At 35.7% G+C, this 19,191-nt stretch overlaps 1 protein-coding gene across 1 annotated transcript in view; it reads right to left on the bottom strand.

Annotated features, from left to right (window-relative positions):
- Positions 1-19,191, bottom strand: part of SLIT2 (slit guidance ligand 2) — a 241,465-nt gene that overhangs the window by 88,743 nt on the left and 133,531 nt on the right. Inside the window, exon 5 of the mRNA XM_058420666.1 lies at positions 1,034-1,105. Coding sequence (XP_058276649.1) covers positions 1,034-1,105 — 72 coding nt within the window. The remainder of the gene's footprint in view (positions 1-1,033; positions 1,106-19,191) is intronic.

The following is a 19,191-nucleotide window of genomic DNA, read 5'->3' as shown; positions in this document are numbered from 1 at the left end:
GCGAAGAGCTTCCTGTCCCATTCTCTCCTACTGAGGACATATCACAACCCTCCCTTCACAATCATAGAGCATTCCTGTTTTCAAACCAGTACAACTAGAAAGTTTGTCTTTCTATTTTAGCATTGGCAACTTCAATTAATAAAAATTATTTCAGCAGGAATTACATGAAAACCTCCTATAACCAGTATTTCCCTACATTTATTGATGGCCACATAAGATAGCAATCATATTTTTTCACAGTTGCATCATGCTGGAAGCTCCATAATCTTCCTGAAACCCACTATTGTAGGTCCTCTGTGTTTGTTGGTTATTTGTAAGTGATGAGTCCTTAGCTTACAGCAGGGGTTACAGCTTTTGAGAACATGACCTATTGTTTCCCACTGCAGAAGTTCATCACAGTCTTCAGGTTGTTCGGCTTGTTCAATCCACTTAACTGACTTACCACTCTGAACAGAAAGTCGAAAACTCACTGCTTTGCTTTGTCTTGAAACGTATTTCAACATTTAGAAACCATATTAATTCAAAACCCGCCCATGAACTTCAAAGTCACTATCTCCAGGAAAGTACCTTTCTTTCATAAAAGACAACAGAAGAAAACTGAGCAAGAAAAATAGTGACACAAGATTAAAAACACATGCTAGCAAAACTAGATAATAGCATGACTTTCTTTTATGCAAGCAAACAAAAGGCAAACTTTTTAATCCAAGGCAAAATTATTTTTTCCACACAAAAACATAAAATGTTTCAAATTGTCTGACATTCAAATATTTAACTCTGGATTCATAAACTAATATTTATAATGCCATGTTGTCTTCAACTCTATTTCAATGTTTTATATTTCCATAAGGCAATTTGAGGATGTTTAAGATATGTTAAATTATTTTGCCAAATCAAATTATAAATATCAGTTTTATGCAGATATTCAGCAGCTATAATAGTTCTTAGAAAAAAGATATCTGATACAAAAAAAAAAAAAGAGCACTGTATCAACAAAGCATTATCCTCAGTATTCAGGAAGGAAGAAAATACTTACAGATTTTTTATGTCTACTGCTCCTCGGAATGCCTTCCTTGGTATTGCTTGAATCTGATTTTCACTAAGATCACTAAGAAAAAAAAAATAAATCAAATGTAAAAATTATATATACATTCATTTATTTTGCATATAACAAAATTTTTTCAGCCATTATGGTTCAGTCAATATTTCCAATGAAGCTCATTTTATTACATTAACTGATTTGTAATTGAAGAGAAGTAGCAATAATATTCTAAGTAGTTTTTCTGTCACACTAAGTAGTTCCTTTAGAAAATAGCAACATATAGGCTAAAAAATAATAATAATAAAAAATTACTTTAACTTTTCAACCATTTCAAATCCATGTTTGATAGTATATTCAGCTGTATGTAAGGAAGACTGAAATCCAGCGAAAAGAACAAATAGTGAACTATTGAGAAATAACGATGCAGCTGAGTAATATCTGAGATCAATGTTTCTGACTTTTGTTCCAGTATCAAGCACCACATATTTTAAAAGAAAGAATTAAAACACATTCTACAGCAGATACTTAATATTCCTCCCCCAAATCCCTGTATGATCAGCTGCACCACACTATCTGAAATTATTTTTTACAAAAGAGAAATATTATTAAAATGTTTTTTTAAATTATTGTCCAGTAGCATTTTTTTTGGAATCAGTATGTATAAACAGCCCTGTATTTTTTCTGAAATCCAGAAACATTTTTGTCCTTCACAAGTCAATAATTGGAAATAAAATCTAGAGAACTGAAGACAATAAGAGAGGAGACAGAGAAAATAAAAAAGAGAAAAACAAAAGCAAACAAGGATCCAAAACTTCCCATTTATGCTAGGCAGTTTTAACAATGATGCAGTGCAATAGGAGATGACCAGTACATTGACGTCTTTACTGCTGCATCTATACCACATGCAGTCTGGAGGTTTAATCTCAGACAATAGTTTGCTACCCTGTACCAAATACACCTATCACACATGGTACATGAATGTTTGAAGTCTTGCAACGGGGTCTATGTACCTTGCTGCGTTAAAATTATGAAATCACATCTTCATTTGGAAGCCTTCCAAGATACACCCATCTGTACACAAAATGGGGAATAAAATTACAGGAAGAAGCTTTCTTGAATATCTCAATAAAATGTACAGACAAATCAGATGCATACAGGTGTCTCTGCAGAGGCATTTTAAGTCCTTTTGCACAGCAGTTTTCTTGTGGTTAACTGGATTTCATCTTGCTAAAAACAATCCAGGGTCTTCACTCTAAAAGTAACACCAAATGCAATCCAGCTCCTAACAGAAGTAGAGTTTCTCTATCTTCAGCTTTAGAAACATTTTTAGAGGACCTTTTTCAGAGAGAATTTTTAGACAAACATTGCAAAACTGTGCACAGAAATAAGAGATCTAGCTTAGACAACTGTAGCGGCGTGTTTTTAAGTTTGTTGGATTGTTGATGAGTTTTATGTATATTGGTTTGTTACTTGTATCCCCCTAAGATCCCTCAATGGTTTTTTCCTAGTCTTGTTATATAACAGTTCGTTAAATGTCAATCATCCCTACCCCCTCTACCCCGGTTGTCAATCCCCTCTCTCTCCCCTTGGACGCCCTGTCTGTCACTTCGGAGCCCTTCCCTGGGTTCTGGAAAGATCCAGGGAGGGCGTCGAGTGGTTGGTGGGTGCCCGAGCAGTCTCCTCCCTCCCTCTTAAGATTGGACCCCCATCTTATGCTTAACACCCCTGGTTACACCCCTTTGTTTCCCTATTGGTCGACCTGTTGTCACCTCCCCTCAACCCTCCCCCTGTTAAAAAGTGTTGCACAGCTCTGCTCGGGGCTCTCCGAGAGCAGTTGCCTCCTGAGGTAGAGCTCCGTCCTTTGCTCCCTTAATAAACCATCTGTTCGCACTGCTCTTGAGAGTCGGCTTCTTCCCTGCCGCCGTAGTCGTGTCTACACCGTGTCTACACCTCCACCACGGGGAGGAGGTGGCTTGCGTGCCTTGCTACCCCGACCCACTGAACGCCAGTCGCAGTGGACCCGAGCTAGCCTGCGGCCTGCGACCGGCGACAAGGCACAGCGACAGACAACAAGCAAGAATCATTTAGTTGATAGGCATAAGAAGTCATGCTTTTGATATAGTCTTTCTCCAATTTAGCATGAGCTCATATTTCCAGTTCTGAGCAATTGCTCCTGAAGATCCCTTTCAGATTTATGAAGTTGCGAAAAATAAGTTGAGGACTTTTTAAAACCCCATGCTGCCCAACTTTAACAAAATTTATATCAATGTAATTATTTTGAAAATAATTCCACATACATTGACAGCAATTTTGTTTTATCCAATTCATTGTTAATTTATGGAAAATCACTTTGTATTTACTAAATCTTTCATAGTTCATGCACCTAATTGCACTGCAATATCTTGCAAAGTATACTTAAAACTAGACTCAATTTTAGAATTATTAATCATGTGTGAAAAAAGGGAATTTGTGAGCTGTGATTTAATTTTCAAGCCACCTAAGTAATCTAGAAATGGGATATGACTACACTGCTCTGACAATAAATTCAGTGGCAATGAATGAAAAAGCAGCCTTCAGCATTTGTTACAGTAACATGAGTTAACAGCCTACTTCCTTGGAAAAAAATTCCCTTATAAGCATAAACGCAAATATCTATATTTACACTTCTGTTTAATTGCCTAATACATTTTACCTATATAAAAACTGTATGTGAAGTGGCTAAGCTAGCAGTAGTGATTTGTATCATGATCAATGATCAGTTTATAACAGAGATATAAGTATATATCCATGTAAGCCACTGTTGTGCTCATAAATAAATACTACAGGAGATAATGGGTAACGGTGCATTAAGCTTTTCATGGCATTTGATAGAGTATCATCATTCACCATTCCGTATAATTAAAAAAAATTAAATATGAGCAATACCGAGGCCGAATGTAAATTATTTCTAAAAATGTAACAGAAAATTTCAATGGTCAAAATCATTGTTTCCATGGGAAATTTTGGCACAAATGCAAGGACTTAACAAGTGACAGCTACTGTTCAGCCACTGCAGGCTCCTCAATAGACCAAACACTGAGGCTGTGTGCACAGGTATGTCTGTGGGTATGCAAATGCAAAACACAGCAGACTAACTAATTGCATGCTAGATTTACTGCTGGGTCGGCATAGTCAACACCATTTCTGCGTAGCACAAGCTCAAGTAAACTGAAGTATAGTGTTCTCTGGTAATTTTAGCTCATTTCAAATGTAAACTACTCAACTGCAAAGGTTCCCAACCTTGCTGAACAAGGCATTGTTTAAAGCATACATTTAAACATAGAGAGCTAAGTAAGGTTGGCAAATGTTTTCCAAAAGTAATTTTTTTGCAATGCATCATCTGGTTTGGGAAACTTGGACTTGTTTCTGTAAAAAAAGTGTAAGTTCATTTCTACACTGCTAAATTCTACTTCTCATAAAAATTATGACTTTCCTTACAGCAGGAAAAAATTTAGTAATTATTTATTGATTGCTTCAAGTTTTCATCTGCTCAGTGTAAAAAGGTTTCCTTATAAAAACCTTGAGGGGATAAAACAACCATTCAACTTTTTCCTCTTGCATAAATTACACCTACATTTTCACAACTCAGAAGCTGCGTGTGGTCTTTCTTATTTACCTTTGGACCCATCCCACCACAATTCTTAGACTGCTCAAAAAAAAAAAAAAGGCCACAAGCAGCACAAGGTGCATTGTGACTTTCAAGGGAAATGGGGCAAAAAACCTATTTTGCAGATAAAATCAGCCCATTTTGCATGCTATTACATTACATTGATTTGACTTAGCAACTTATATTCTGTAGTGAAGAAAGGTGCAAAACTCCTTTTCAGCCTGATGCTCATTGTATTGCTGCACGTATAACTATGTGGACATCATCCATTTAAAAAACAGGCCATCATTGAATAGAGGCTCTATGATGGCAATTGATATCCCTAAAATGAAAGAATGTCTAAGCATTTCAATAATATTTAAGCCAAGACACAATAAAACTTCCTACTTTTATAAGAAGAGATCTGTACTTTTCTAAATAAAGGCATGAACCAAGGCTATCTGAGGATTTCTTTCTTTAAATATAGCACAATGATCTAGTGAGATGTTTTGACAAATCCACCTTTATGCAAATTCTAGCTGTCATAGAGGCCTCTTTCAACTAAATTGTTCTTGACTCCATTATATAATTCCTAGAGAGATATACTCCAAATTATTAAGTCTAAAGGGAGGTACCTTAGACACTGACCTTTCAAGAAGATTCCTTAGAGCAACTTTGTGCACTTCATTTATGTCATTCAGTGGTGGGCAGAGCACCCTCATTCCTTGTCCTCCCCCATTCCTCCCTGCTCCGGCATCACCAAACCTGTGCTCAGGGCCAGGTGTAACTCCAGTCTCTCTGAATGTGAGATGTTCTCAAGAACAACTCTCAGGTTTGTTTGCCCAAGTTAAAAGGTAGTACAGGGGTTAAATAGCAGATTGGCAAAAAAAGCCAACTGGCTGAGTTAGACTAGCAGCAGCTAACAGATACTTTTCAGAGGAGGCACAAATGAGCATCACTGCTGCTCTAGATGCACAAACCCACCTGAGTACAGCAGGTTGTTTCAGACAAGTTTGAGATGTATATATGTCAAGCATTCTTCTGAGTTTTAATATTCTGGCCGCAACCCCATTCTCTCAAACGTAAAAACAGAAAACCAAATCCTTACAGTGAACAAAGCTAAATCCCACTAAAAGTGAAGATACGCAGTGGAGAATGCACAAAGATTTCTGAATTTTTGACCAACAACAGCAATGTTTTGAAAAACACGAGTACTATTTTTTTCTCTCCTTGAAGGTCAGGTGCGTGTTTCTAAATAGAGGACTAAATATGCTGTGTCTAAATAAATACTTTTCATAAATAATACAGTCTATCCAAGCATTCTAACTCATCAATAAAAACAGAACAACTATAGATTATCTAAGATATGTGATGAACTAAGTTCTGCAATTACTGTGCTTATGTAAAATGTAATTTATTTTTAAATGAAGTGGATAAAAGCTATTTACATGCAGTGGATTCTGATAAGTACATATGCAGCTTTTAAGACAGTTTCCAAAGATTAAATTTGGATATTCTGGCAAAGCAACTTAACTTGACTAATTTTAAATTATGCCTAAAAAAATGTAGACTTTTGCATTTCACAAACTGATGAACCAGGAAAAAATCAATAACAAAAGCAACAGCATGAGAGAAAGCCCGAACACCTCTGCCCCACCCCTCCTTCCACAACAGGTTCATTTTGTGTATGCAGACTTTTTCCCCCAAGAATACATTGGCAATGATAATGTATTAAACTTGTGGAAATTAAGCAGGAAGACCTTGCCAAAAACCTTGTTACTACTGAATCCTTCCTAAGAACAGGATGGAAATAGTACAGTTGTATCTATCATACTGGTTAGTAGATAGAGGTGGATCAGGGAAAAAAAAAACCTGACAACTTGAGAGTCCTGTGAACATTTGAAATTCATACCAATAGAAGATATTAACCTGTTCTCAGAAATAAAAATTGAATACTTATACACAGGATTGCTTTCTTATCTGATGATAAAGCCCTGAGATAATCTCATTTAAATTTATGAAATTAATGATCCTTATGGAATGCTTCAGCTCTTAAAAAATGCAAATAGTACTGCATTGCAGTTATTCTATCAGTTACCATGTATGGTTCTCAGCTGAATATCCTACATACACTTAAAAAGGAGTGCTCAATTTTTAATTATATAAATTGAAAGTTCCCATAAAATATCTCTATCATAAACTGTTAAGGCTGTATCACAGTTTTGTTGTGTGACTAAATCATTGTTCATTCTGAAACACTAAATCTTCTGAAGATGGCAAACCTACTTGTAAATTTAATTACTTGTAATTTTATTTTCCTCTATGGTTTAACCTCCCTCTGTGTCTGACCAGTGATATCATAAATCTATACTGCCATTCTGTACTTTGCAAAATACTGAGTACTGGGAATGAGTAATGTGTCCTGATCTTTAAAGCAAAAGGCAGAAATACTCAGCCCAACTAAGTATTGAATGCTTACCAGTTTATTTATGCCAGTTTATAAAAACATCTCAGAAAGTGGCTATTTCATGACTGGCATCCTGACAATTATTTACATATTAGTGACATGAATGAAGTAAGCCTTGTTAAGTAATTCTCTCTTACTGGAAAACAACAGTTTTAACATTAAGTATCTATATTTTGCATTAAATTCTCCATGCCTGTATAAGGTGGCAAATTTCCATAGATAATGAGACTATCAGGCATTCAAAGAAATAAAAAGGGTGAGGATTATTTAAATAATTTGACTGAAAATCAAATATATGAATTTGGACATGGGGGATTTCACTTGGAATACTAAGATGGTGAAAAAAACAACACATTTTAGAATAGGATAGTTCAGTTGAAACGGACCTACAATTATCACCTAGGTCAATCAGATTATTTCGATGGACAAGTAACAACTTCTTTTTAGGAACATTAAGTATAAAATAGACATTTATCCAAAAATAGTAAAGCTAACCAAACAATTAATTTAAGAATATAAAACGGTCCTGTCCATTTCAGCTGTTTTAATTATGATTGGCTTTCTCTTCAGCACTGTTCAGTATTCCTACAATATTTCTGTATTTGAGTACACCTTAAAAAACATAGGTGGCAGGAAGAAGACATGAACTACCTATTCATTAAGCAGCTCCTTGCAGAAACAGCCTGTGAAACATGCCCTGGCTAGGCTGCTCACTGGATCCTGGACATGATTAAGATAGCTGTGAGGTCTTGCATGGTCTGAGTGCAAGATACTTCTCTGGTCACAATCACATCAATGAGGCACATCATCTAAAGCCTCAAAGCAATTCCAGAGCTATTATTTATTCCCCTGGCTTTGACCTTAGGGAAAACAAAGTACTCTGCCTCACTGGGAGGTGCTGAAAACACCAGTAGTAAAATCTGAGATATGGAAGGTGTGAACATGCTGCAACACGACAGCATAAGACAAGGGAGCCACAGCCCCAAGTTTCAAGTGTGTCTTGAAGTGTCTCCAGAGAATTATGGCGAAAGGTTATTTCACGTTATCATGAACACTGGCAGCTGCCTCTGTTTGCAAAAGCTGCCATAGCCATGGGCTTTCCCATGCAAAGAGAGGAGAATGAAATGCCAAAGTAGATTTTTCATGTTTCAATGGATCTCTGACTTGGATTTCACCCATAAAACCCCAGTTTTCTATTTTCAAAATTTGAATAAATATGTTTCTCTACTCTGTATTAGGTATCTTGGGTTAACATGGAAAAGTTCTAATCCAATGGGTTTTTTTCTGCTCATGTAATTTATCACTATAAAACCATACTTCTAAACTGCAAAGTTCCATCATGATTAGGAACTTGATGTAAGACCTTTTCTGAATGCTATAGAGGCATGCTTTGACAACCACAAGTTTTATTGTACTAGGATAAAGTATGAAGGTATGAAAATTATTTTCAAAACTATGTAATGAAAATCAAAGCAAAGTACAGTCATCAAGAATACAGATGCTACTGAACATTGTGATGTAAATGCAGGGGGAGTATCCTGGAGAGACAGTTCCTTTAAATTAGTAGCTCAGGTGAATTGGAGCTACTGAAGCCTGTTATGAATTCCATCAAGGCAGCAATATAACATATTGTAACATGATCTTACTAAACAAACACAAATGTTTTAATTACAACACAAAATTTTTTTATCCCATGTTCAGCAAATACAATAATATATGCAAACAACTAAGTACCTTTCCCATCAGTCAAGCGAGGCTTAGCCAGTTAATTGTTAGAATACTGACACATGCTTGGCTTTAACTTTATACAGTTACTGTATAACAAGTTACAGTATGGCATCACTTATTCATAAAGATAATCTTATACCCAAATGGCTTGTCAAGTGCTTTTAGTAGGCATAGCTTTCTGGCAGATCTAAAGATCAATTATGATGGAATAAAGAAATGTTTAAAAATATATACTTAAAAATTCTTAAAAATAAACTCTTGTTTGAGAAAGTAAAACAAAGAAACAAAATCAACCAACCAACAACTCTGCTGTACCATTATTCTTTGACTGCGAAATAAGCTAGTTAGCTTCCTATTAATTTCAATGGGTTTTTTTTCTTTTGTTCTTTAGTAAAACAATCATTGCAGCTATTTCTCTTCATATTGAAGATACAAAAGATGTCCAATAATACCAGCAGTAGGCTGGTCTCTAAGGCACATATTTATCCCCTTATGAAGATAAAACCTATAAATTATAATTTCAAACATTAGTTCTGTAAATCATTATTGCTGCTGCTTCCCATAGGAGGATTAAAATTTCATGTATGAGACAGCTACTATTAACCTCCTTTTACAGATGGGAAACCAAGGCAGTACGTGCCAGCAGTACCATGGATCAGTACCATGCTGGGGAGCACAAAACTGATGAGAAAGATTTAGATGACAGAATTTCAGGATCTCTCTGCATCACCAATTTCCATTTGCTCTGTTCACTCCCTGGAGATTCAGATGCTGCACGTAGTAGGCACATAACCTATTCTCACGCTAATGCAGGATCACTCCCTGGGCCATGGTGAGCTACATTGCCCAAGTGAATATTTCACATTTCACAACACGGCAAACATCACTGCAATGCAGACTGAATGATTAGAGTCACAGCAATTCACATGGTAAGAAATGCTTTTTTTTTTTTTTTTTTTTTTTTTCCCCCCTAAGAATATTCAGACTGAATCTCCCTCCCTAATTTCATCTCTCATTTTTTAATTATAGCACTCTTGATTATATCATTCATGCTTCTTTCATTCTTAATGCTTGAGGTTTTTTAAATGTCATCCATTTATAAATCTGCTATGGAATCAAAATGTACTTCTTATTATACCTTTTGGCATATTATTATCTCTATTATTTAAGCAGCAGATCTTTTAATCCACTTTATGTATTTTTTTATTAAAGAAGAGAGATCATTTGTGTATAAGTATAGAACATATAGAGCAAAAGAGAAAAAGTAACATACTACACAACAGTAGTACTGGTAGCCTGGTAATCTGCAGAGTTTATCAGTACCTTAACATTTATTACAAGTCATCCAAAATTTAAATTCTGATAATGAGTGCCAATATTTTTCCTTTTGTTTGAGAACCAGTCTGACTTTTCATACCCACACAATATAATACACAACTTTTTATAATTTTTAGTACCAGTAATTGATGGTTTCTGCAGAATCTAAATAGCACAGAGTACAAGTACTAGGCCTTTTACTTTCTAATAGGAATACATTTTGGATTTGGACTAAGCCAAAACCTCCAATCTCAGTCTTGGCAGAAAGTTAACCCATGGGCTGCAAAATCAATTCCATTCTACAGTGTCTCCAAAAGTGTACTTAAATCAATTTGTATGCTCTGATACTACCGAAAATAAATGCTTAAGGAGATTCACCATTTATTCTTTATTGTTCTAGAGTGGCCTAGCAGGGCAAATGCTAATTGTGCAAAAAAATAGGAGTTTTAGGACCACACATGTATTTTACTGGAGTCTTAGAAATTATTTTTGAAAAGGAAAGCATTCTTCAATAGTCTGTTCCACTAAATTAATATATTATTCTCTTTTGTTTAGACTACAAAAACCCCAAAACAAAACAGGAAAGGAAATTACATGTTGTAGCTCCTAAAGAGGAAAGGACCACCCACAGCTTCAGAGAGAATTGCAGTACTACTTCAAATTTGGCTTCGGCTTAATCCTTTTCATAGAAAAACTTGAAGCTCTTAAGAACACCCCTCACCCCTCAAAGGAAAAACCTGACAACTCTTTATCCTCCATACAGTCTCAAACTGGTCAAGCTGAAGGAAGGCACTGAGTGACATTTTACTGACTGCTGCTTACCATGCATCCCTAATAGCACTATCATTCCCTAATAGGGCCCAAGACAGCAGCCCAGCTGTGATATGTGAGGGTATCCTTGACCTACAGCCCTACTTGGAGTTTGCGGAGTGGAAAATGACTTTTATCCATATGGATGCATATCCATAGGGTGAGGCTGCACCTCGGGTGCTGAGTCGAGTTCTGGGCTGTGCACAAGACATTGAGGGGCTGGAGCATGTCCAAAGGGCAGTGGAGGTGCTGAGGTCTGGAGCACAAGTCTGATGAGCAGCACCTGAGGGAGCTGGAGGTGTTTAGCCTGGTGAAAAAGATGCTCAGGAAAAACCTTATTCCTCTCTATGATTGTCCCAAAGGAGATTGTGGACAGGTGGGGATCAGTCTCTTCTGCATAACAAGTGACAGAAGAGGAAATGCTGTCAAATTGTGCCAGTAAAGATTTAGGTTAGTTATGGGTTTGTTCATGGATTTTCCTCTCCTTTTTCTTTAACCAGGTTGGAATTGAAAGGAAAAAAAAAAAAAACAACAAAAACCCTTAAATCTTTATGTGTAATTTTTTCATACAAGGCAACAAAAGAGTGTTTCTAGGTAGGGAAAGGGTGAAGATTCTGCTATTTTCATTTTACTAGTCTCTGATAGGTGATTTGGTGATTAATTTTTAATCAACTCTTACATTTGAGATGCACTATAAGTTAAGAACTTTAAAAGAATGAAACAAGATTCTGCCAGGTAACTTTCACTTCTTCTGGTACATTAGACACTCAGCATATGCATGGCTGAAATATCCATTTGGCTTGGCTGGGGATCTGCTCACATTAAGAATAGATGAGATGGCATATTTAATTTTCCAAAAGACCTCTTCAAGAGTATCTGAAAAATCTATCACTACTTTTCCCTGTAACAAAACTTCTTTTTAAGAATAAGTTTGCAGCTGTCAACATGTCTTTAATATTTAATATTGTTTCACCTGCTTTGGAATAGAAACTGTAAGCACTTTCAGCAACTGATTGAAAGGTTGTCTAGTTTTACTACACAGCCTACAACTCTGTATATTCCCTTTTGAAATATCACTCAGCAAGCTGTGGCAATTTCTGTTTCTTCAAAACAGAGCAGAGTGGACTCCTGATCCAACCCCATTATGCAGAGCTGCAATTCCAATACAGACAAGTAATAATTACATCCCTGGACACAGATGTTTTTCATGAAATATAGCCCCAAACTTTTGCTCTGATAATAGCCTGAGTAGTTCAAGTGTTTCCTAACACAAAAACTAACGTTGAACAATTTGTCAAGGGCCAGGGAAAAATTTGGAGAGTAAACTAGAAAAGATCTTGCAGACCATTAACACTGAATAGCACTGTGCTCACTCTTCCTTCATTTGAGTTACATGATGCAATTTTGGGATTGTCTTTCGAGATGGGCTGATTTCTTGATAAGACAGATTTATTGTACAGTCTTAGCTTTATACGATATGTGTAGGTGCATAATATATATGAAGCACTGATGCTTCAAGCTTAAACACTGTTTCTTGTCAATGCCAAAAACTATGCTAAAACAGTGAAAGACACCAAAGCATATTATTAAAAGGATTACCATGGATGATTTTAAAAAAACTGACAACAGCTAAGTTTCAATCATTGCTGCTTATCAAGATGACCAATTTTATACGACTGATTTTCTGGTTATACCCATGTGCTTACACCCATGTGTCATTTCTTAGACTGTAATATTTTTCACAGAAACTTTTTTGTTTTACTGGGTGCTGGTTCCTTGATATTTTTCTTATTCTGTGTAACAATGCACAGTGAGTAGCACCACTGGGCTTCTGGACCAAGAATTAGGCTTTTGTATAAGAAAACTATAGCTTTAAACTTTTAAGCTTTTCTATAAGAAAACTATAAATGGAAAGGACAAGAAATGTGTATTTGTATTATCCTCTACTTCACTGACAATGAACTATAAAACAGTATTAACAATTTCAATTATTTGAATAATGGAATGACCAGATTTTTATCTTTATTCTAGTTCTTGTGTGCTATATATGTGCTGGTTAATACAAGTAAATGAAAAATTCTTAGGAGAAAAAAAGAAATTGTCAAGAAACTTCAGGGCAATTACTGATACTTATATTCAGCTACTTGGAGGTAAAACTTCGAACTGACCAGGATTCAATTACTTTAATTTTCTAGCTGTGCATCCCAGAAGTATCAAGTCTCAAGTTTCTTCTGCTCCAGGTTTTCTTTCTTCTTGAGCCTGCCTTCTCTTTCTTTGACTGCTCCAGCCTCTTCCCCCAAACTTCTGTCACCACAATTTTTTTCCCTTTCAGTGCCATATCAGAATTTCAAGAAGTATTTTCCTCTAATAAAAGGAGCTGAGAATATGACAGAGGCAGTACAACTGGTCTGTAAAACTAGAAGAGTGCATCCTAGTTGGATTCAGGGGGTATTTAGAATTCAAAACCCTCGTAAAAATGGTAAAAATGTATGTAAGCAATAAACTGAAAAATTCACCATTCCAGAAGGCATCACAACTAATTCCTTAATCCTAAAATGAACAACCATGGGTAAAAAACTGAATCAGAGCAGTCCCAGTCCATGTTTCAAGAACATGAATAATCCCATTTTTTTTTAATAGCCCTGTCTGTATGCTGTTGCCACAATACCAGTATGTAAATTACAATAAAATGTTCTAGGAAATAAATCATCAATGCAAAATTGAATTTAGCATTTTTAATAGAAAAGCTTAAATTTTATTGCGACTTCTGCCATATTTTTCCCTTTTTCCCCCTCAAACTTGCAAAAAGGTTCAGCTGCTTGCACTAGAAATAATTTCCATTCAGACACTTTTTTAAAGCTTGAAGTCTACAAAGCTGATTTTCTGTTCCAGGACTGCACTTTTCCACTGACAGCATCAAAAAGTAGCTGCTCTTAATTACACTTTAAAAACTCATCCTCTTTCTTTTCAGATGTTTTTCCTCCATCTGTATGTTTTCAAGCCTTTTTTTTCCAAATTGCTAAATTCTTTCCCTTCAACCTATATCCACATGCTCCTAAGTAGCTGATGGAGCCTTGCCTTAAGAAACTATCCAGAAAGTCCCACTGAGAATCCCTAATAATTAGGGTAAAGAGCAACCGCGTGGAGGGTGTGGAGGTTTTTTGTTGTTGTTTGAGGGGTTTGTCATTCAGGAGGATGGGTGTTGTGTTTTGCTGTACGGGGGCACACAGGGCAGTTGGATGGGGTGGATGAGAGTTAAGAAATTGCAATCAAATGAGAGCACAGCACACTCAAGATGAGCAAGGGTGGCACTGATGTCTCCGGTCACAAGATACTACACACCCCTGCAGCAAGTCAACACATAACTTCAGAAAAGAGAGGTCCAGGTGACCACATACAAACTGAGAACAGTTATGGTAATGGGACAAGAGATTACTAAATTACTTTAAAAGGGACAAGAGACTACTAAATTTACTTTAAAAAAACCCAAACAAACAAAAAACCAAAACAGCAAACAATGCATAAGCCTCCCTATTGCTTAAAGACTAATTCAGAAATATACTATAAAATGTTTAAATACTTAGACTGGCTGCACTTTGTTTGAAGCATAGATCTTAAAAAGGGATTTAGGAAATAAGGCTGAATACAAGAACACATGGCATTGTTCCTGTATTAATAATAGCCACTAAACAGATCAACATCCCAGCACTATACTGCCAGGCTTTTTGCTAAAGCATTCACTGTGAATCCATTTGTACTTCTAGGGAATTCAGGAAGACTTCCACCAGCTCGAAAATCCAAAGACATGGATCTTAGAACAGCAGGAGGATCTGTACTCTTTTAGCTGAGTATGAACAGATCTCCTCTTAGAATGGGGCCGGCTCTGAGCTCTGAGGTGATTGCATTTAAACGATATTTACACAGATAGCTGAGAAAGTGTGAGAATTTGCTTCTTCATTGGCTCTACCGCACTTATTATCTGTTGCCATATGGCTAACTCCTTCTCATGCTTATTCTTCTGTTTCAGTTCATGTTACAGTATACACTTTTTACAGACCTGCAGCTTCAAACATCTGTAGCAAAGGTCCCAGAAATTGATTTAGAGGCTGAAACACAAGCATATCCAATCCTGCTCTTACACCAGGCTATATATCTTTGTTGGAAGACTGACACATGGTCCCCATATGCATCAGTGATAACACAAGCCTGCCAGACACAGATGTACTTATAGCTCCAGAGAGATGCAATCTAATGATGGATAGGAATAACCCAATCATTCGAACATTTGTATTTGTAAACCCTACCTAGTGCTACAGACAACATGTCTACATTTCACTGCCACTTTTCTTCAAGGATATCAAGATGTTCCTAAGGTATGGCACGCATATGATAAAACAATGTTATGTAAGACACATTGCTTTCTGAAGCACAGCTTCATAGTTGGAAGTTCTAAAAATTAATTGGTCTTCTGGCAAACCCAATGAAAATTAAATTAAATTAGATACTGGAACTTTTTCATTAGAAGGCTCTGGCAAAATAAAGTTAATAGATTGAAAGCTTTCTGCAATTAAACGTGACAGGTGCATTGCTTTCTCTAAGCTTTTAAATCACATATGTCAAAAAGCCTACTAAAATGCATTTTTTAAGCTCCTTCCAACCTACTCAACTTTTATGAATCAAAATACTGTGGAATTATTGAAGATATATCACTTAAGTCACAGCTTTATGGCAGTAAAGAGCTAAAATTTCTATAGAGTTATACATCTAACATATTTAGGACAATGTATTAAATCACAAAGTAATTCTGCCTCCTGTTCTCATTCACTTCATTTGTCAGCATGATTTCCTGCTTCAATTCCTAACCACCGCACAAAGAAACACGCAACTTGATTTTCCTAATTTAAAGCCAAGTTTATAGTAAATTCAGGCCAGTCACAAGTCTCTTTGAATTATCTATTCCACGTGTTTAAGGTGATTTAAGAGAGAGATGGTTAACAGTATTTGAAGAAGCTTTTTCTTCAATGTGTGAAAGAGGCAGAAAAGTTTGAGGTCAGGTTTGGCTGTGCTATTTACAAGTGAAACTATTTTCAGTGAACGTATGTTCCAACAGTGGGAGCAAAACCACATATTGCACATCTTCTCCCTGCCTTTCAGACACAATCCTCTACCTCTCATTCCTCACTCACAAAAATAGGGAGTACTTAAGCCCAAAACTCAAAAAATCTCCATCTCAAAACTCCAAACTCTCTAATGATTATTTCCAGGTTTTTGGAATTTTTTGTTTGTTTTATGGCTTGCTTTGTTTTATTTTGTTGCTGTTCTTATTGTTGCTTTGGCTTTCATTTTGTTTTGCTTGCTGGGTTTTTTTTTGGGTTTTGGTTGTTTGTTTTAGTTTTTCTTTTTTTAAATCAGCAACCAACCCTAATTTTCATAGGTTAGGAATGAAGTTTACTTAGGGAATGCTTCTCATCACCACTAATTCAGAACATAAACAAAAGCATCACTCTTCAAAGGTCCTAATTATCAGCTAAATGTAAAGCTGTTACATGTTGTAAGATGACCTGTGACAATATGAATTGTAGAAGCTACGGCACAGCACCTTCAAAGACATAGGATAGAAAATTACACTAACTCACTTGAACATAGCTCTTATTAACCACAAACACAAATAATCTCATCCCAATTCAGGAGAGCACTGAAGCATGTACAATTTAATGTATGTGCCTAAATCCCATTAAATTAATTGCAACTACTCACAAGTTTAGTGTTAATCGTGGGACAAACTATGCCTTTGAATCACAAATTACTTACAAAAATCCAGCAGTGAACACATTTAAATTATAGGCTTCCCTAATTTAAGCATTTATGAAAAAAAGACAAAATTCTCCTCAGATAGTGAAACTGAACAAGAAAAATAAGGAAATTGTTTTCTGTAATCCATCTATAAATTTTCATCATGTCCCATAATGAATTACAGTGAAACTAAAACTAGTATTTCAGACAACTGGACCACGTGCAAGTCCTTAACATAATTATCTTCCATATTTAGCAAAACTCTGAGGTTTGGTGCTGCTTTTGGGGTTTTCTTTGAGGAATGGGGGCGAATCTTGTCAAGTTCTCAGTTACCCTTGTAAAAAATAATTTTGAAACTACAAAGTCTCACATGCTTCTCCCTAACACTTCTTCTGAGTTGAAGGGATTTTCCTCAGAGATGGAAATCTCTTCCAGTGGCCAGGTAGATGAAAGCTTTTGGGTGGAAGGTCAGTATTTCAGGAAGACTGACCATTCAACATATTACTATACTTCAAAATTATGTGTCAGGTCTGCATCCCTGTAGAATAAGACAGGAACTGTGCTATTGAGAACAGCATTCTGAGGAGGAATCAAAAGCAGTTAACATATACTCTGGAAGAGTGTATATATATTGCTGGAAAAGTAAACACAGATAAGGATTCATCCTTGACTTGCAACTGAGTAAGTCTGAGAGCTGAACTGCAGTCCTACTGAGTGCTTCACATATGTAAATTATAAATACACCAAAACCATTAAAGGAGCCAAGGTGTCATGAGGATATGTCTACAAATATTTTCTCCAAAAAGGTAAAAAAAAATGTAAATATTTTCCCTTAGTATTAATTTTAACTAGATTGTGGGTGAGAATGAAAGGTCTGCAATCTGTGAAAATTAAAAGATCAAATTCAGCATTCAGTAGGGATACAGAATATCTAATTAAGCCATAGATGTGCAGTATTTTTTTTTTCAGTCTCTTACATATCTCTTTTGCCTTCTGTTAACCATCTTCCCACCCATATCTATAAATAATGAAAATAAGCCAAAGTTTCCTCATTGGCATGTTTTACATAAATATCTGAATGGAAAATACGTTCAGAACTGTTTTGATGAGCTGTATTTATTGAACAGTTTAAACAAACACAAAACATTATATAGAAATATGGACTTGAGGAAAGATATTGGATAATCCTGTTGTAAATAGAACTTAAAATACTGGTACCTTAAGGAATAGGACTTACCAGATAAAAGCCAGCATTCAAAACATACAAAATGAAATCTGCGTGTTGATGATACTGATTTTATTCAGGTGTTAAAGTCTAAGCTTAAAAATAAATATTCTGGTGAACTTTAGAACATGTATTTTATTCTCCTGCATTTGCTTCTTCGTTTTCTTTAGCCTAGCTGAAATTTCATTATACATAATTACTATTTATAATACTGATTAATACATATTTTTATACAGATCAGGAGGATTCTTATTTAGACTTCGGCATGCCTATACCACTTCCTGCTTGTTGGGTTTTCTTGTTTTGATTCTACTTTTTTAATTGGGGACATATCACTTCCGGTGGAAAATTACCATCCACTACCATTTCCATACATACACTGGAAAATACCGATGTACGTATGGTACAATGCCTATCCTGACAAACCAGAAAACATCTCTGTGTCTGTTTTCCACAATATTTTTAATATGCATGATTTCCTTTTCCATACATACAATAATAAGCCACACAGAATAAAAATTCCCAGCTGGGGCAGAGATGACATGTTAGCTTGCAGTTGTCAAACAAAGTTGAACAAAGAAATATAGAAAAAGCATTTAAACAATAAAGAGAAACTGACTTTTTTTTTTTTTTTTTTTTTTTTTTTTTTTTTTTTAATAAAATCAGGATAAACCTCTGTGTAAATGTTCTTAACAATGAAAATCACAACAGCCAGGATTACGGTATAAGAATTTCACATTACTGCCAGGTAGGTACATGTCTAATACTTAATGTCTTTTGTCTTCCTCACATTTATGAACAGAAAAAGATTATAGTAATAAATCCCCATGCTGAAATAAAACTGAGACTAATCTCAAGATTAGGAATCTAATCTCCATTAGAAATAAGATATAGGTATTTAAAATGAACAGGAGGTCAATTTGCTGCAGGCAACATTACATTCTGTATTGTTCTGTATCACACGTTCAGCACATACTGCTGCACCACAGCTGAAGCATGTTAAAACCTACAAGCTGACACAAAAAGCAACAGATTGAAAGAAGAGTTTCATTAAAAGAAACCAAATGTGTCAGCAACCATCTTCAAGCTGAATTTTAGTCATACAGCTCCCTGGTATTTTTTGCTTTGCTTTTCTAACTAGTTCCCTTATGGATTAACCTCTTCTCACCTCTGGTTGTACATACACT

The sequence above is a fragment of the Hirundo rustica genome, chromosome 5 (genome assembly GCF_015227805.2).
Source record: "Hirundo rustica isolate bHirRus1 chromosome 5, bHirRus1.pri.v3, whole genome shotgun sequence".
Classification (NCBI taxonomy): Eukaryota; Metazoa; Chordata; class Aves; order Passeriformes; family Hirundinidae; genus Hirundo; species Hirundo rustica.
This window is presented reverse-complemented; position numbering and strand designations above follow the sequence as displayed.